Below are 20,168 nucleotides of genomic sequence, written 5' to 3' on the forward strand. Positions count from 1 at the left end.
GAATATCACCTGTTATAAAGCTACACTGTTTTAACAATCCCAGAATATCACCTGTTATAAGGCTACACTTTCAACAACAGTCCCGGAATATCACCTGTTGCTAGAGCTACACTTTTTTAACAATCTGGAATATCACCTGTTGTAAGAGCTACACTTAATTAAATCGGGATATCACCTGTTATAAGGCTAAACTGTAACAATCCCAGGTTATCACTGTTATAACCACTTTCTTCAATCCAGAATATCACCTGTTATAAGAATACTACACTTTTCTTAACAAGTCAGAATATCACCATAAAGAAGTTTCCTGCTGTCAACCAGAATATCACCCTTTATAAAAAGCTAAAGCTTTCTTTTAACAATCAGAATGTCACCTTATTATAGAAGCTACACTTTTCTTAACAATCCCAGAATATCACCTGTTATAGAGCTACACTTTCCTTAACAATCCCAGGAATATCACCTGTTATAAAAGCTAAACTTTCTTTAACAATCCCAGAATATCACCTGTTATAGAAGCTACACTTTTCTTAACAATCCCAGAATATCACCTGTTATAAGAAGCTACACTTCCCTTAACAATCCCAGAATATCACCTGTTATAAGAAGCTACACTTTCTTTGCTTTCAATCCCAGAATATCACCTGTTATAAGAAGCTACACTTTCCTTAACAATCCCAGAATATCACCTGTTATAAAAAGCTAAACTTTCTTTAACAATCCCAGAATATCACCTGTTATAAGAAGCTACACTTTTCTTAACAATCCCAGAATATCACCTGTTATAAGAAGCTACACTTTTCTTAACAATCCCAGAATATCACCTGTTATAAGAAGCTACACTTTCTTTAACAATCCCAGAATATCACCTGTTATAAGAAGCTACACTTTTCTTAACAATCCCAGAATATCACCTGTTATAAGAAGCTACACTTTCTTTAACAATCCCAGAATATCACCTGTTATAAGAAGCTACACTTTTCTTAACAATCCCAGAATATCACCTGTTATAAGAAACTACACTTTTCTTAACAATCCCAGAATATCACCTGTTATAAGAAGCTACACTTTTCTTAACAATCCCAGAATATCACCTGTTATAAGAAGTTTCCTTAACAATGCCAGAATATCACCTGTTATAAAAGCTACTTTCTTTAACAATCCCAGAATATCACCTGTTATAAGAAGCTACACTTTTCTTAACAATCCCAGAATATCACCTGTTATAAGAAGCTACACTTTCCTTAACAATCCCAGAATATCACCTGTTATAAAAAGCTAAACTTTCTTTAACAATCCCAGAATATCACCTGTTATAAGAAGCTACACTTTTCTTAACAATCCCAGAATATCACCTGTTGCAAAGCTACACTTTTCTTAACAATCCCAGAATATCACCTGTTGCAAGTCTATTTTGTTTGGTTCTGGCTTCCCATTTTAATCTGTATTCCTTTGCTTTGTAATGCCACTAAATACAAATTACATCTCCTCCTCAGAAAGTGTAAATCCTCGACATGGATACAGCTTCATGATATTAATGTTTTATATTGAGATGCTTTTATATTCCATTTTCAAAAGTTATCACTTGTAGGTGTTATCATTTTAAGTACAAATAATGTGAAAATGTAACTATGATACATTCTGTTTCTTAGTGAGTTTATGTTGGCTTTGGCTGTCAAGTGACTAACTGACTTGCATGTTTGAAATATGACATTTGGAAGTATCTGTATAATAATAATGATAATTTTCACTGTATCTTAGAGAAATACAATTGGATACAAATATAGATACAAAATCTGTAACCACTATTATTAAACTAAACTTTAAATATTTCCACCCTGTCACTGTTATGTCTTCAGTTCAACAGTCCAACTGTCCAACAATCACTGCTCCTGAAAATGGAGAAATAGCAGGAATATGTTCATCTGCAGTGACAGGAGATCGTTGTACATTCTTCTGTATAGGAGAATACCAAGTAGTGGGAGTTTCAGATTTGACCTGTTTAGACACCGGAATTTGGTCTGGAGAAATTCCAACATGTGAACGTAAGTCATGGTTTTCACATTTGTGGTGAACACTTTGTAGTTACAGACCAAATGCTTCAGTGTGTAGACTTGAATAAATATAAGAACTTGTCTCCCGTGACTGGAGACAGGTGTATGTTCTCCTGTCTAGAAGAGTACCAACTAGTACTCAGAATTGGTACGTCTGGAGTCTTGCAGTTGGTCTGCAACAACCCCTACTTGTCACAGTAAGAATTGGTTTTATTCATGTTGTAACTGTACATCTTTCCTATAACAACACATTGATATAAGGTTAATAGATTGGCTAATCTTGGAGAAAACATGTATAACACATACAGAACTTTTCATAAATATTTAGAAATTTCTTACCAACATCACTGACCTGCCCTGATGGACATTTTGTATTTTTTTGAGGGGCTCCTTACTTAAATATTACTTGAAACGTATGTTGATTATTTTCAATTCAGCTAGAACTTAAACTAGAAATCTTTCTTATTCTACTGATTTCACAAATTCTGGTTTATTTGTATTCTTTAGTTTCACCTTTACCTACAATATTTCTATTCTGGTTTATTAGTATTCTTTAGTTTCACCTTTATCTACAATATTTCTATTCTGGTTTATTAGTATTCTTTAGTTTCACCTTTACCTACAATGTTTCTATTCTGGTTTATTAGTATTCTTTAGTTTCACCTTTACCTACAATATTTCTATTCTGGTTTATTAGTATTCTTTAGTTTCACCTTTACCTACAATGTTTCTATTCTGGTTTATTAGTATTCTTTAGTTTCACCTTTACCTACAATGTTTCTATTCTGGTTTATTAGTATTCTTTAGTTTCACCTTTACCTACAATGTTTCTATTCTGGTTTATTAGTATTCTTTACCTACAATGTTTCTATTCTGGTTTATTAGTATTCTTTAGTACCTTTACCTACAATGTTTCTATTCTGGTTTATTAGTATTCTTTAGTTTCACCTTTACCTACAATGTTTCTATTCTGGTTCATTAGTATTCTTTAGTTTCACCTTTACCTACAATGTTTCTATTCTGGTTTATTAGTATTCTTTAGTTTCACCTTTACCTACAATGTTTCTATTCTGGTTTATTAGTATTCTTTAGTTTCACCTTTACCTACAATGTTTCTATTCTGGTTTATTAGTATTCTTTAGTTTCACCTTTACCTACAATGTTTCTATTCTGGTTTATTAGTATTCTTTAGTTTCACCTTTACCTACAATGTTTCTATTCTGGTTTATTAGTATTCTTTAGTTTCACCTTTACCTACAATGTTTCTATTCTGGTTTATTAGTATTCTTTAGTTTCACCTTTACCTACAATGTTTCTATTCTGGTTTATTAGTATTCTTTAGTTTCACCTTTACGTTCCTTTATATTGGTAAAAACTAAACTAACAAACACAACACCAACATAATTTATAAAATACAATGCACAACTGCCACGACTTCTATACTGAGGAAAGAAATAAGCAGAAAATGGAAACTAAATTCAAAGAACAAAAACAAACAAACCACCATCACATTTGTTTGTTTGTTTTGAATTTCGCACAAAGCTACTCGAGGGCTATCTGTGCTAGCCATCCCTAATTTAGCAGTATAAGACTAGAGGGAAGGCAGCTAGTCATCACCACCAACCGCCAACTCTTGGGCTACTCTTTACTAACGAATAGTGGGATTGACCGTCACATTATAACACCCTCACGGCTGAAAGGGCGAGCATGTTTGGCGTGACGGGGATGCGAACCCGCGACTCTCAGATTACGAGTCGCACGCCTTAACACGCTTGGCCATGCCGGGCCTTTCCACCATCACACATTTTTGAACACTTCAAATCAAATAAACAAACATAACCATAGAAAACACCCAGATACGTTTTGTTTGTTTGTTTTTTAATTTTGCGCAAAGCTACTCGAGGGCTATCTGTGCTAGCCATCCCTAATTTAGCAGTATAAGACTAGAGGGAAGGCAGCTAGTCATCACCATCCACCGCCAACTCTTCAGGTACTCTTTACTAACGAATAATGAGATTGACCGTCACATTATAACGCCCCCACGGCCTAAAAGGCGAGCATGTTTGTGTGACAGGGATGCAAAACCGCGACCCTCAGGTTACGAGTCGCACGCTTTAACCCACCTGGCCATGCCGGGCCCCACCCAGATACTAAATAAGGAAACAAATATTAAAAAACAAAAAAACACAAAAATCAAAGAAGTCCTACTCACACAGCAACTAAAACCAATATAAAGGAACACCTTTATACCTATACTAATTAATAACCTAACATCCAACTGGAACGCCCCCTGCAATCCCTACTCGTTTATACTCTTGTCCCTAAGACGGGTCCGGTAGCGGTCACTTGCAAACTCTGTTTGTTATCCTGAAGATGACCTAGGACGTTCGAAACGTTGTTCTCCCCTTAGCAATAAGTGTTAATACCCGTACCAGCCGTTCTGAGATACATTTTGATTTCAAGTGGGTTTCTCGTCATAAAGAATTTCCTTTTTTCTAGTCTAATATATATGTAAAAACAGCTGGTTTGGGTTGAGAACATTTTTTGTGTAGAGGGGCGAACAACGTTTTGACCTTCTTCGGTCATCGTCAGGTTCTCTTCAAGTGGGTTTTCTCGTCATCACTGATTATTATTTCTTCTAGGCTATCACTTCAAGTTCAGAAAAGACTAGTACAAAGAGCACTCGAATATCATTTTGTGAACTTCATGACATAAACATATTATGATGAATTACATTTGATAAAAGCTTGTACTATATGATAAATAATATATTGTAAAGTGTTTTGTTAAACATTAGTTCTGTTCTGTACACGATGTATCCAGTTTTCTATTGTTAGTATTTTCCAGTCAAGTTCAGACGTTGTCACATTATTTCATATGTAACTTTAGTTCAACAATCCTATTGTCCAACACTCTCTGCTCCAGAGAATGGAGAAATAGCAGGGAATTGTTCATCGTCAGTGACAGGAGATAAATGTACATTCTCCTGTATTGGAGACTACCAACTAGTAGGAACTTCAGAACTAATATGTTTGGACACGGGAAGATGGTCTTCAGAAATTCCAGCGTGTGGATGTAAGTTTTTGTTGTAATTCGGAAATCAAACTACATTTAGTTTCCTGTTGTACTATACTGAAAATGCATTATGCTTGCTATGTTATAACTAGCTATTTCATTTGGTTACACTTGCTAATACACACAAAGAATCCCATGTTGTCAGCTTTAGGTGCTTTGACAGATACGAAGTTTTAAAACATCTGTCCTGTCACTGTTTAACTCATTAACATTGTAAAATTTTGTTGTTTTTTGCTGTGTCGATAATAGAGGTTTAATTGAATGGTCAGTAAATATTGTCGTGTTTCACAAGACAATATAACTCGACTTTTCAGTCAAATCATTTAATTATACAGAATAAGGTTATTATGTTGATTTTCATTTCTCTATTGGCAACAGTCGTATTATAAATATGGCCTTTCCTTTATGTTAAGTGTCGTTATAAACATGGTCTTTCCTTTATGTTAAGTGTCGTTATAAATATGGTCTTACCTTTATGTTAAGTGTCGTTATAAATATAGTCTTTCCTTTATGTTAAGTGTCATTATAAATATAGTCTTTCCTTTATGTTAAGTGTCGTTATAAATATGGCCTTTCCTTTATCTTTCCTTTATGTTAAGTGTCGTTATAAATAGTCTTTCCTTTATGTTAAGTGTCGTTATAAATATGGCCTTTCCTTTATGTTAAGTGTCATTATAAATATGACCTTTCCTTTATGTTAAGTGTCATTATAAATATAGTCTTTCCTTTATGTTAAGTGTCATTATAAATATGACCTTTCCTTTATGTTAAGTGTCGTTATAAATATGGTCTTTCCTTTATGTTAAGTGTCGTTATAAATATGGTCTTTCCTTTATGTTAAGTGTCGTTATAAATATGGTCTTTCCTTTATGTTAAGTGTCCTTTATGTTAAGTGTCGTTATAAATATGGTCTTTCCTTTATGTTAAGTGTCGTTATAAATATGGTCTCTTCCTTTATGTTAAGTGTCGTTATAAATATGGTCTTTCCTTTATGTTAAGTGTCGTTATAAATATGACCTTTCCTTTATGTTAAATGTCGTTATAAATATGGTCTTTCCTTTATGTTAAGTGTCGTTATAAATAGTCTTTCCTTTATGTTAAGTGTCGTTATAAATATGACCTTTCCTTTATGTTAAGTGTCGTTATAAATATGGCCTTTCCTTTATGTTAAATGTCGTTATAAATATGACTTTTCCTTTATGTTAAGTGTCGTTATAAATATGGTCTTTCCTTTATGTTAAGTGTCGTTATAAATATGGTCTTTCCTTTATGTTAAGTGTCGTTATAAATATGACCTTTCCTTTATGTTAAGTGTCGTTATAAATATATCTTTCCTTTATGTTAAGTGTCGTTATAAATATGGCCTTTCCTTTATGTTAAGTGTCATTATAAATATGACCTTTCATTTATGTTAAGTGTCGTTATAAATATGGTCTTTCCTTTATGTTAAGTGTCGTTATAAATATGGCCTTTCCTTTATGTTAAGTGTCGTTATAAATATGGTCTTGTTTTTATGTTAAGTGTCATTATAAATATGACCTTTCCTTTATGTTAAGTGTCGTTATAAATATAGTCTTTCCTTTATGTTAAGTGTCGTTATAAATATGGCCTTTCCTTTATGTTAAATGTCGTTATAAATATGACCTTTCCTTTATGTTAAGTGTCGTTATAAATATGGTCTTTCCTTTATGTTAGCAGCTGTTTGGAATATGTTAACTTGCTCATGTTGTATTATTTTAGTTTTTAGTTATTTATTATACCAGAATTTTACTTTCTTTAAATCGATTGTTATTTGTTTGTTGTACATCATGTCGTGAGGGTTACTATGAGTGTTTGAGATTACGTTTTCTGATAGATATCTTTAAGATATGAGTGTCGTGGAAATTAAACACTTTTTACTAATAATTATAGTTCTGAGGCCACTCGTCCATCAACTCTATTTCGTTATGCACAGCACGTGCTACATTATAACAAAATAGATGTAACTTTATGTAGTTCTTGTCAACTACATACTGGCACTTTTCTGTTAAATAATGTTGTTACAAAACAATACTGATTGTTTAAACGTTACTTTTGTTTTATCTGTTATGGTTTGTACAAGAATAAAAGTGTATAATAATTATATTTTATACCTTTAAAGGCTAGTATGTAACAATGTACAGGTTTGTAAATGTTATTGTTGTATAATCACATATGTCCATCAAAGACAACGTAACGTTTAAATTCTAGAAGTCAGAAGTAAACATTTGAACATATTATATATTTGTGATACAGCGCTGGTAAAAACAACATGTCCAGACTTGTCACCACCTCCGAATGGTTTGACAAACGGTTCCTGTTCTGCTGCTATTACTGGAGATACGTGTATGTTCTCTTGTGAAACAAGCTTTCAACTTAAAGGTACTAAAGTGGTCACTTGTTTGGAAGGAGGTGCTTGGACAGATGAAATTCCAGTGTGTGAATGTAAGTGACGAGTGGTTTCATATTCTATAATATTTATGTTTTTCTTGTTCTAGTCAAGGTAATAGGTCTGACGGGGTGCTCTACTTGTAATCTTTGGGTCTCTGGTTCGAACCTTATCATCAAACATGTCACCCTCAGTCTAAATAAATATATGTTATTTGTTTAAATGTAGGATTTGGCTAAAAAAGAGTACAAAGCCTTGCAAAGAAGTCCAGTGTTTTCTCCCAGCAATGTTTTAGGGTTATTATTCGCCACAAAACCCTTGGCTGATATATTTTAACCTGAAAGAGAAGGTATTAACATTGACAGTTATGGTGTGAGTGACTTTTCCAATGTGACCAAGCATAATTATAATGAATTATAACTGTCATAATGCACTAATGTTAGGCCTATTACATTTTTAAACAATTATAATGAATTATACCTGTCATAATGCACTAATGTTAGGCCTATTACATTTGTAAACAATTATAATGAATTATACCTGTCATAATACATTAATGTTAGGCCTATTACATTTGTAAACAATTATAATGAATTATACCTGTCATAATACATTAATGTTAGGCATTACATTTGTAAACAATTACAATGAATTATGCCTGTCATAATACATTAATGTTAGGCCTATTACATTTGTAAACAATTATAATGAATTATACCTGTCATAATACATTAATGTTAGGCCTATTACATTTGTAGACAATTATAATGAATTATACCTGTCATAATACATTAATGTTAGGCCTATTACATTTGTAAACAATTACAATGAATTATGCCTGTCACATTAATGTTAGGCCTATTACATTTGTAAACAATTATAATGAATTATACCTGTCATAATACATTAATGGTAGGCCTATTACATTTGTAAACACTATATTCTTAATCTAGTTCCTTAGAAATTTCCAAGAGCTTGAAGAATGGATAATAATTGTGTTTTATCCACACTTGAAGAATGGATAATAATAGTGTTTTATCCACACTATCTTTGCATATCCATTGCTTTCAAAGCATTTCATTCAACCTAGAGCTCGCCTGACCAGCTTGAACACAATAGTTTTGTTTTTTTGTTGTTGTTTTTTTAATTTCGCACAAAGCTACTCGAGGGCTATCTGTGCTAGCCGTCCCTAATTTAACAGTGTAAGACTAGAGGGAAGGCAAGTAGTCATCACCACCCACTGCCAACTCTTGAGCTACTCTCTTATCAACGAATAGTGGGATTAACCGTCACTTTATAACGCTCCCACGGCTGAAAGGGCGAGCATGTTTGATGCGACGAGGATGCGAACCCGCGACCCTCAGATTACGAGTCGCATGCCTTAACATGCTTGGCCATGCCGGGCCACGAACACAATAGTTGTGAAACACTATCAGTAACAACCGTGATAGTAATGCAGCAAGAAAACCCATAAAACGTTTGTGTTGATAGAGACATTATTCTTATAGAATGTCAGTGTAAAATTAAAGAACAGCTAAACGTGTCGACAAGACTTTAGTTTCAACTAATGTGTGTGAATAATGCCCTGGAAAATTACAGATAAAGGAAATGGTTGTCCTCCACTGAGTCCTCCAAACCAAGGAGAGTTTGCAGGAGCTTGTCTGTCAGCTGTGGCAGGACAGCGATGTTCATTCTCCTGTGTAGGAGACAATCAGCTCTTAGGACCGTCCACATTAATATGTCTGGAATCAGGCAACTGGTCAGCTGCGCCTCCGACATGTGAACGTAAGTACTTTAAGTGTTATTTATCTTCTCTTCTTTCAAACATGTCAACTGTGGTGTTTTTATAACTCTGTTAGTTAATACAATCATTTATGAAGAGTTTTGCTTTCAATGATAATCAGTTTCTATCAACCCTCATGAACAATTTTAAAACTTCATCAGATCTCGTGAAGAGTAAGGTTTGTAAACTTGTCTTAATTGAACATTTACAGTTAGTTTTAACTTGGAGTATTATAATCTGCAAAGTTACAGAGTATAAAATATGTTTTTATCTTTATGTAAGCAATATAAATCATGTTAATATCAGCTAACTGTTAATACCAACTAATTGTTAATTCCAACTATCAGTTAATACCAGCTAACTATTAATACCAGTTGGTATGAAGAGGTAGCTGGTATTAACTGATAGTTGGGACAAACAGTTAGGTAGTATTAACTGATATTTGGTATTAACAGTTAGCTGGTACTAACTGATAGATAGTACAAATAGTTAGCTGGTATTAACTGGTATTTGGTATTAACAGGTAGCTGGTATTAATTAACAGTTGGTATGAACAGGTAGCTGGTATTAACTGGTATTTGATGTGAACAGTTAGCTGGTATTAACTGATAGTTGGTACAAACAGTTAGCTGGTATTAACTGATAGTTGGTATTAACAGTTAGCTGGTATTAACTGGTATTTGGTATTAACAGGTAGCTGGTGTTAACTGGTACTTGGTATTAACAGGTAGCTGGTATTAACTGACAGTTGGTATTAACAGGTAGCTGGTATTAACTGACAGTTGGTATAAACAGGTAGCTGGTATTAACTGATAGTTGGGACAAACAGTTAGCTGGTACTAACTGATACTTAGTACAAATAGTTAGCTGGTATTAACTGGTATTTGGTATTAACAGGTAGCTGGTATTAATTGACAGTTTGTGTTAACAGTTAGCTGGTATTAACTGGTATTTGGTATTAACAGGTAGCTGGTATTAACTGACAGTTGGTATTAACATGTAGTTCACAGACGTTTTAAGTAGTAACCAGTCGTGATTCACTTTTTATCACATTTGAAACACTCCAGTGGACACATACTGTAAATCATTCTGTAGCTTTGTGCTTAAATTTGAATTTCAGGTGTCCATAAAGTTTTTAATCAAAGATTAAAAGTTAATTGAATTTGGTAAAATGTTTATTCTTGCTTAAATGAAGTTTACATGCTTTTAAAACTACCATAATTACCTTGGTTTTAATACGATATAAAAGTTTCAATTTTATATATACATTTACAGAATCAATTTGTGGTTCATTAAGAGCTCCATTAAACGGAATGATGTCAGGGTTTTGTTCCTCTGCTGTGAGAGGAGACCGATGCACGTTCTCCTGTAAAAAAAACTATAAATTAGTAGGAGATTCGGAACTGACCTGTTTAGATTCAGGGAAATGGTCCAAAGAAAGTCCGACCTGTGAACGTAAGTGATACAAAGGAATATTACCTTTATGTTTGTTTGATCAAGTAGTACAGTTGTTTGTGTGTACACATACTATAATCACCAAGCAAGGAATAAAACTAGATACAGACGGTTTGTAAACTTCAAGTATTGATGATCAAACAAAGTTTTGTTTTATATCACAGATCACTCTATCCATATAGGTAGAGAATTTATACTTGACTTTATCAGACTCTTCATGTGGAAGTTTTCATTATAAAACTATAATGTGGCTGAACCTACTGTGTATCAAACACATAAAATGAATGTTCTTTGAAACATTCGATTTCAGTGACTGGAACCAGCTGTGAAGGTCTAAAACCACCTGCAAATGGTCAAATGTACGGATACTGTTCCAGTGGTTATCCTGGAGATACTTGCATGTTTTCTTGTGGAGCAGGTTTCCAGGTTCGTGGACAGAAGATGTTGACTTGTTTGGAATCAGGAGTTTGGTCTGGAGATGTTCCAGTCTGTTACAGTAAGTCCAGATTATTCATTAACGTGTACCTGGTTTCATTACTGGTTGCTATAAAGATGTGTCTTGTTACTTTATTGACTGTCATAAATGTGTGTCTTGTTACTTTATTGAGTGCCATAAACGTGTCTAGTTAGTTTATTAAGTGTCATAAAGATGTGTCAGGTCACTATATTGAGTGCCATAAAGATGTGTCTTGTTACTTTATTGACTGTCATAAAGATGTGTCTTGTTACTTTATTGACTGCCATAAAGGTGTGTCTTGTTACTTTATTGACTGCCATAAAGGTGTGTCTTGTTACTTTATTGACTGCCATAAAGGTGTGTCTTGTTACTTTATTGACTGCCATAAAGGTGTGTCTTGTTACTTTATTAAGTGTCATAAACGTGTCAGTTAGTTTATTAAGTGTCATAAAGATGTGTCAGGTCACTATATTGAGTGCCATAAAGATGTGTCTTGTTACTTTATTGACTGTGATAAAGATGTGTCTTGTTACTTTATTGACTGTCATAAACGTGTCTAGTCAGGTTATTAAGTGTCGTAAAGATGTGTCAGGTCACTATATTGAGTGCCATAAAGATGTGTCAGGTCACTATATTGACTGCCATAAAGATGTGTCTTGTTACTTTATTGACTGTCATAAAGATGTTTCTGGTGTTTATTGTTATAAAGTTATTCTATACAGGTATATAATATTGTTATGAAGTTATTCTATACAGGTACATAATATTGTTATGAAGTTATTCTATACAGGTATAAAGATATTGTTATACTTTTATTCTATACAAAGTATATAATATTGTTATGAAGTTATTCTCATACAGGTGTATAGTTATTTTATTAAGTTATTCTATAGATGTACATAATATATTGTGCCATAAAGTTATTCAGGTACAGGTATATAATATTGTTATAAAGTTATTCTTGTTACTAATATTGTTATGAAGTTATTCCATACAGGTACATAATATTGTTATAAAGTTATTCTATACAGGTATATAATATTGTTATGAAGTTATTCTATACAGGTACATAATATTGTTATGAAGTTATTCTATACAGGTATATAATATTGTTATGAAGTTATTCTATACAGGTATATAATATTGTTATGAAGTTATTCTATACAGGTACATAATATTGTGATAAAGTTATTCTATACAGGTACATAATATTGTTATGAAGTTATTCTATACAGGTATATAATATTGTTATGAAGTTATTCTATACAGGTAATAATATTGTTATAAAGTTATTCTATACAGGTACATAATATTGTTATAAAGTTATTCTATACAGGTATATAATATTGTTATGAAGTTATTCTATACAGGTATATAATATTGTTATAAAGTTATTCTATACAGGTATATAATATTGTTATGAAGTTATTCTATACAGGTATATAATATTGTTATGAAGTTATTCTATACAGGTACATAATATTGTTATGAAGTTATTCTATACAGGTACATAATATTGTTATAAGTGATTCTATACAGGTATATAATATTGTTATAATGTGATTCTATACAGATACATAATATTGTTATGAAGTTATTCTATACAGGTATATAATATTGTTATGAAGTTATTCTATACAGGTATATAATATTGTTATGAAGTTATTCTATACAGGTACATAATATTGTGATAAAGTTATTCTATACAGGCACATAATATTGTTATAATGTGATTCTGTGCAAGTAAATAATACTGTTATAAAGTCATTCTGTTCATGTATATAATACTGTTATAAAATTATTCTAAGCCTGGCATGGCTAGGTGGGCTAAAACTTACTTCTAGTCTTAAACTACTAAATTAGGGACAGGTAGCGCTGATACGCCTCGTGTAGCTTTGCGCGAAATTCAAAGATAAACAAACAAACAAACAAAACGTATACTATACAGGTACACAGAATTATCATAAAGTGATTGTATACAGGTACATAATATTTTTATAAAATGATTCTATAGAGGTACATAAAACTGTTATTAGTGTAATCTGTGGAAACCCCAATCTTTTTAAGTTTTTTAATCGAAAGAAATTCAAAAACCAACTTATAATACATTATTTTGAAATACATACAGGACTCGATATATTTCAAGAAATCATATTCTTGTCAAGATCGCAACTAGAGACATTACGTATGACATTTCACCAAGTTAAAACCAAACTTTAACTTTCATATGAGTTTAAAATCGTTACCAAGTTGCACCTTCAACAACCGTGGAAACGTTGCAAGTGGTGAAATCTGGTCAGATGTCATTTCTGTGATTTCAGACATGGGGCGTATAGTCTGTCAAGTGATAATTTAAAACATTGTTGTGAACCTAGATAGTTTATAAAATAAACATATATTTGTAGTCTATTAAAGAATGATTTGAAATATTATTATAAACCCAAATATGTTTTATAAACTAAACGTACTTGGTGTGGTCTATTAAACAATATGTCCCGCGCTAGTACAGCGGTAAGTTTACGGATTTACAACGCTAAACTCAGGGCCTCGATTCCCCTCGGTGGACTCAGCAGATAACTAGAGGTGGCTTTGCTAAATAAAAAAAGCACAAAGCAAAACCTATTAAAGAATTATTTGAAATATTATTATAAACCCAAATATTTTATATATTAAATGTAACTTGTGTAGTCTATTAAAGAATGATTTGAATTATTTGTATCATACATGGAGTCTAACTTTAATATCTATTTTTGTGTAAATTTTGATTTTTTTTTTCAGAAGTGTCTGTACAGTGTCCTTCTCTGCCTGCTCCCGCGAATGGTAAAGTGCTGCCATGCGACACGAACGTAGGGAGCCGGTGCAAAATCACGTGCTCACAGGGATACACCATATTTATAGGGTCTTCAATCCGCACGTGTTTGTCCAATGGTGCCTGGAGTGGAATTGAAACCATGTGTGTCACTGAAACTAGCTTTCTGCAGTGGGTACCTCGTGCCTTTGGTTGACCTACTTCTTGAGTTTTGGAATATTCTTTAATTGGTTTCTATATAACGTATTGGAGTACAAAGTTTGTATTTTACTGGAAGACTGCTGAAGAAAACATAGAGTTAAACACTGAGTATCCAATTAAAGAAACATTTAACAAAAGGCTGTCATGAGGTCGTTTATTACAAGCAATATAGAATATTCTTCTAGAAAGTTGATTCGTTTTCTTTTTATATGATTGGTGAACTTTTAACACGAATATTACAAAGTTAAAGGCTCTAACTTGTTAATAGTAACCTTAAAACCCTTTTTTGTACATTTATTACACAAATATTTAAGCTACATCAAGTGATAATTGAACGTAGTTGATATATTACAATGTTCTCAAAGTTCAGATATGCTACTTATCTCTGCTCTGTCTACTGTGTGGTGTATAGGAGAATATAAGGACTTCTGATCTCTTCTATCCAGAGATTCTCTATTTGTGAATATGTTCTAGGATTGGTTTTCCAGCATTTCTCAGATGTCTTCATTCCTGGTTCTATCATGGCATGATACTCCAAGAGTTTGTCTCAGACTGTTGTGGTGATCTTACACTTCTATGAAGTTGCTAGAGTCCAGATGTGGCACTGATATATGGGCAGGAATACAGCTTTTGTAAGTTATTAGAGTCCAGTGTTAACAAGAATGTAATTTCTATGAGGATGATTTTTGTGTTGATTGGGACGTGTTTAGTTTTTGGAGTGGTAAAAATTGTCCTAAAACCTGGTTTCGGTGCATCTGATGTTTATTTCTCTGTTTGTTTTACTACCTTCCGTAAATACAATTTTCAAATAGTTAAACTCTTTCATCTGTTTGATGTCAGTTTTATTCACCCGAATTTTCATTTCTTCTTCTTCTTTGTCATCCAGTACTTTTCGTTTTCTCTGTAAGTATCTCATGATATATTATTTGTATTCGATGTACATTTGATTCAGAATCCTGTAGTTTTCTGTCGGGCCCAGCATGGCCAAGCGTCTTAAGGCGTGCGACTCGTAATCTGAGGGTCGCGGGTTCGCATCCCAGTCGCGCCAAACATGCTCGCCCTTTCAGCTGTGGGGGCGTTATAATGTACGGTCAATCACACTATTCGTTGGTAAAAGAGTAGCCCAAGAGTTGGCGGTGGGTGGTGATGACTAGCTGCCTTCCCTCTAGTCTTACACTGCTAAATTAGGGACGGCTAGCACAGATAGCCCTCGAGTAACTTTGTGTGAAATTCAAAAACACAAAACAAAAGTTTTCTGTCACTTTCAGCAATGATGGCTTGGTCATCAGCAGAGAGGAGCTTACTGACGCCATCTTGCTTGTGGATGTTGATGAAGAGAAGCAATGTAAGTACACATTCCTGTCTCTCAACTGATGTCACTGTTTTGATGTCCTTGTGTTATCTGTTACTGAAGGGTTTTGATATCCTTGTGTTATTTGTTACTGAAGGGTTTTGATGTCCTTGTGTTATTTGTTACTGAAGGGTTTTGATGTCCTTGCATTAATTGTTAGTGAAGGGTTTTGATGTCCTTGCATTAATTGTTACTGAAGGGTTTTGATGTCCTTGCATTAATTGTTAGTGAAGGGTTTTGATGTCCTTGCATTAATTGTTAGTGGAGGGTTTTGATGTCCTTGCATTAATTCTTAGTGAAGGGTTTTGATGTCCTTGCATTAATTGTTACTGAAGGGTTTTGATGTCCTTGCATTAATTGTTACTGAAGGGTTTTGATGTCCTTGCATTAATTGTTACTGAATGGTTTTGATGTCCTTGCATTAATTGTTACTGAAGGGTTTTGATGTCCTTGCATTAATTGTTACTGAAGGGTTTTGATGTCCTTGCATTAATTGTCAGTGAAGGGTTTTGATGTCCTTGCATTAATTGTTACTGAAGGGTTTTGATGTCCTTGTGTTATTTGTTACTGAAGGGTTTTGATGTCCTTGTGTTATTTGTTACTGAAGGGTTTTGATGTCCTTGTGTTAGTTGTTACTGAAGGGTTTTGATGTTCTTATGTTATTTGTTACTGAAGGGTTTTGATGTTCTTATGTTATTTGTTACAGAAGGGTTTTGATGTCCTTGCATTAATTGTTATTGAAGGGTTTTGATGTCCTTGCATTAGGTTTGGACAAAGTGTGGCATGGCTCTATGTTTTTACGGTACTCGAGAAGGTCGGCTGGGTTATCCTAAAAGGTTACTCGCTAATGGGGCTCTGGTGAAACCATGAAAGGCCTAGCAATTCGGCGATGGACTTTTTTAATTGCTACAGAAAGTTATAGATAATGTGTGTGTATGTGTTTTCTTGTTGCAAAGCTACATCAGGCTATCTGCTGAGTCCACCGAGAGAAATCTAACCCCTGATTTTAGCGTTAGATAACGCATGCAGATAAACTTAAACATAAAACGATATGGACGTCGAAACAGGAAAGTGGCCTTCAAAATAGACACTTTGAACATCTCAGAGTTTGGTAATGTGGTAAATTATTGAGCATATGGAAAAAGGCATATCAATGTTCTTGGATTTACAAGTGTACGATGGATATACCAAGGAAGTAAGAAATTATATGAAGATTATATTCTGTTATACTCAGAAGTGAGGATAAAAGATAGTGCAAAACATGGAGTTGGTTTTATAACCAACCAGAAGCAGCTTCAAATATTCTGGAAATTAAATACATCTCAGAAAGAATGGACTCAGTAAGAATACATAATGGTAAGATAATAGAAACATGTTTACAAATACGTGAACTTCATGATGGAAACTACTCAGATGATCAAATAAATGAGTACTTTGTTAAAGTACATGACCAACTGTCAATCCAACTGACAGATTTTTTGTAATTGGAAGATTAGGAACGGTTAGAACAACCTCTGAAAATTACCTAGGATCTCCTGACGACAAATATGCAGATATTCAAATGAAGAAAAGATAATGGAAGTCTGATCCCAGTATAATCTGTTTATTACAAACGCATTCCACATTCATAGAGTATCCTAGATTTATACATGGTATAAATGGAACGACTTGACAATGAGAAGCCAACTTGACATCACACTGACAAGAATACGTAATATAATCAAAGTATGTGATTCTAGAGCAACATCAAACGCTGTCATAGATATAGATCATAAAATGATATTGTTTCCATGAGAAAACAACACAAGATGAAATAAATAAAGGAAAGACCGTAAATGAGAAAGTAATGAACATCAAAAAATTACAGAAAAGGAAAACCAAGATTTGTTTGCTTTTAGTTTCGCGCAAAGCTCCACGAGGGCTATCTGCACTAGCTGTCCCTAATTTAGCAGTGTAAGATTAGGGAAAAGGCAGCTAGTCATCACCACCCACCACCAACTCTTTGGCTACTCTTTTACCAACGAATAGTGGGATTGACCGTCACATTATAACACCCTCACGGCTGAGAGAGCGAGCATGTTTGGTGTGACTGGAATTTGAACCCGCGACCCTCAAATTACGAGTCGAGTGCTTTGACCACCTGATCATGCCGGACCAGGAAAATAGTAAAACAAAGAAAAAAGAAAACTGAGAAGAAAAATACATCAACTAAAAAACAGAAAAATTGTAAGTAAACTGATGATTCACAGTGAGATGGTACTCGATAGCTTTACACAATCTAAATGAATCAAAAGTTCAAATAGCAACAAGACTTGAGCCATACATATTACCTACCATCAGAAGCCATTAAAACAGTTCTAAGTGAAGTGCAACTCTGAAAGGTCATAATTAGTTGACACAGAAATGATAATATTGGCTCTTCTTTGTTTGCTTTCAGTAATATGGGGAAAAAAAATTATTTTCGACATGTACATACTTCTTTTATCGTACGTTTTCGGCCCTCTTACCAGAAAGAGTTTATATCTGGTAATGTTTAAAATATTCAAGTTCATTCATTGTGAACTCCATTGATACCTGCTATCTGGTATTAAAGGGTTGATTGTGAGAACTTTGATGAAAATTATTTATGACGAACATAGAAATAACAATAAAAGTTTTAAACTTTTTCTAAGTTGGTTAGCCGAAACCTCAGTATTTGTAACTCTATCAAAATGTCTTGTACACTTATATCAAATGATATAACAGAATAGCAGAACAAAGGGAATATGCCACACGCTGGAGTATAATTAAAAAAAAAACATTGCATACTATTTTGAAACGAGATAAATACGTTTCAACAATAATGTCGCATGTATGACGTAATGGTTACAAGTGAGCATATGTTGGCATTAGTTAATACACACATTTGGATATTAAATATGAAATATTTATGGTCAAAGTACAATTACCTTTGACTGTCATATTGCTACTAAACATATTCAGAATACGCTGGTTTTTAGATACTGGACCAGTAAAATTAAGACTTTTTTCTTCTTTTGATTTATAAATGGCAAATCATGGTCATTTATTAATAACGTCCTGATGTGTAACATGCTTTAAAACCAATTTTTTTTAAAGCTTTTTTCACTCAGATCAAGTTATACCAAAAATTGGTAGTAAAATACTTTATTGTCGTTTGAAGCATTTAATAAACAACAACAACAAAAAAAAAAAACAGTAAACGGAACACACTGTCAGAAATGTTGACGTTGTAGAAACAAGTTTCGACACATTCGTTCTTTTCTTTGTTGTCACGTTGTCTTCTGGCAAGAAGTTTAACTTTAATTAAAGTGACCTTTAGAGGTTTTTAAATTAGGTTTAATTATTGGGCGTTATGATGGAATAAGAAATTTCTTGAAAATATTACATCAGTTGCATCTTTCTTGCAGAACGACATAAAAACGAATCCTGAACAAAATTTTCAAAAATACCTGGACATTTTTTATGGATTTTTTTTTCAAAGCACGTAAATGGAAAAAAACCAAATGTGAAGAAACTAATTGTTTACTATTCTTACAAAAACAATATGACTGAAACATTAGACGATTAATGAAAACAATTATATATAAATACCTTAAACAGGGTTCTTTCACATCAAACTAAAATCAAAATTAAATGTGGAATAAATTTGAAAAAAACAGCAACCCAACAACATTCTAAATTTCGGAATTTTTATTGAAAAATGATTATATTTAGAAGTCTTTCCGTGGTTTAACTTTATCTTAAAGTATCGTAAATTCGAAGTTATCCAGAATTTCCAAGAAACTTCATGCCCAAACATCTTAAAATGTGCATTTTTCAAACAGAATAACAGATTACCGAAACGGCCTAGCATGGTTAGGTGGGTTAAGGCGTTTGACTCCTAATCCGAGGGTCGCAGGATCGAATGCCGGTCGCATCACACATGCTTATCCTTTCAACCGTGGAGGCGTTATAATGTTATGGTCAATCCCACTATTCCTCAGTAAAAGAGTAGCCCAAGAGTTGGCACTGGGTGATGATGACTAACTGCCTTCCCTCTATCTAGTCTTACACTGCTAAACTAGGGACAGATAGCCCTCGAGTAGCTTTTGCACGAAGCTAAAAAACAACAGGTTACCGAATTCTGAAAAAAAATTAAATACGAATGCAGTTTTGTTGAAACTTTTTATTCAAAACATGCAAATAAGTACGTATTTTAAAGCATGTTTCAAACATTATGAGCTTAGTCAAAACCAATTATATCATTTGCAAAGCCTAAACAGGGGTTTTTCCTTGTCTTGAATAAACAAGGAGTTAAAAGTGGAATAAGTTCGGAAAGAAACAGTGACCGAAAATTCTTATTTATTTAAGCAGTTTCTAGATTCAACTTTTCTTTAATAGTAAAATAAAACCGAAGTTAGCTAGAATGTCCAATAAATCTCAAAGCTTTTTTTTTTTTTTGAAATTCTGACCTCAGATGTCTTTTTCTAGCAAAATAAGATGAAAATGAATTCTGAACGAATACAAACATTGAAATATCTGCCCATTTTGATGAAAAACAAAACATTAAGTCTTT

At 33.3% G+C, this 20,168-nt stretch overlaps 1 protein-coding gene across 3 annotated transcripts; it reads left to right on the forward strand.

The window, feature by feature from the left end:
* Positions 1 to 1,768: 1,768 nt before the first annotated feature.
* LOC143234802 (E-selectin-like) lies at positions 1,769 to 14,378 on the forward strand. 3 transcript variants are annotated; one of them, XM_076472439.1, is made up of 7 exons: positions 1,814 to 2,045; positions 4,944 to 5,129; positions 7,404 to 7,592; positions 9,136 to 9,321; positions 10,595 to 10,774; positions 11,085 to 11,270; positions 14,010 to 14,378. In XM_076472439.1, the coding sequence occupies exons 1-7, from the start codon at positions 1,850 to 1,852 to the stop codon at positions 14,234 to 14,236; spliced, it is 1,350 nt and encodes a 449-aa protein (XP_076328554.1). In that variant the 5' UTR covers positions 1,814 to 1,849; the 3' UTR covers positions 14,237 to 14,378. The 3 variants fall into 3 exon arrangements, with proteins under 3 accessions (XP_076328556.1, XP_076328555.1, XP_076328554.1); XM_076472441.1 differs by lacking the exon at positions 11,085 to 11,270 and having other exon boundaries at positions 1,769 to 2,045; XM_076472440.1 differs by lacking the exon at positions 10,595 to 10,774 and having other exon boundaries at positions 1,784 to 2,045.
* Positions 14,379 to 20,168: the final 5,790 nt, after the last annotated feature.

This window comes from Tachypleus tridentatus, chromosome 12, assembly GCF_004210375.1.
Source record: "Tachypleus tridentatus isolate NWPU-2018 chromosome 12, ASM421037v1, whole genome shotgun sequence".
Lineage (NCBI taxonomy): Eukaryota > Metazoa > Arthropoda > Merostomata > Xiphosura > Limulidae > Tachypleus > Tachypleus tridentatus.

Bases quoted from the DNA above. Each gene is read 5' to 3' on its own strand.
- LOC143234802 (XM_076472439.1), top strand. From the start codon at position 1,850: ATGTCTTCAGTTCAACAGTCCAACTGTCCAACAATCACTGCTCCTGAA. The intron at 10,775-11,084 runs GTAAGTGATACA...ATTCGATTTCAG, and splicing joins AGAAAGTCCGACCTGTGAAC to TGACTGGAACCAGCTGTGAA. The intron at 11,271-14,009 runs GTAAGTCCAGAT...TTTTTTTTTCAG, and splicing joins AGATGTTCCAGTCTGTTACA to AAGTGTCTGTACAGTGTCCT.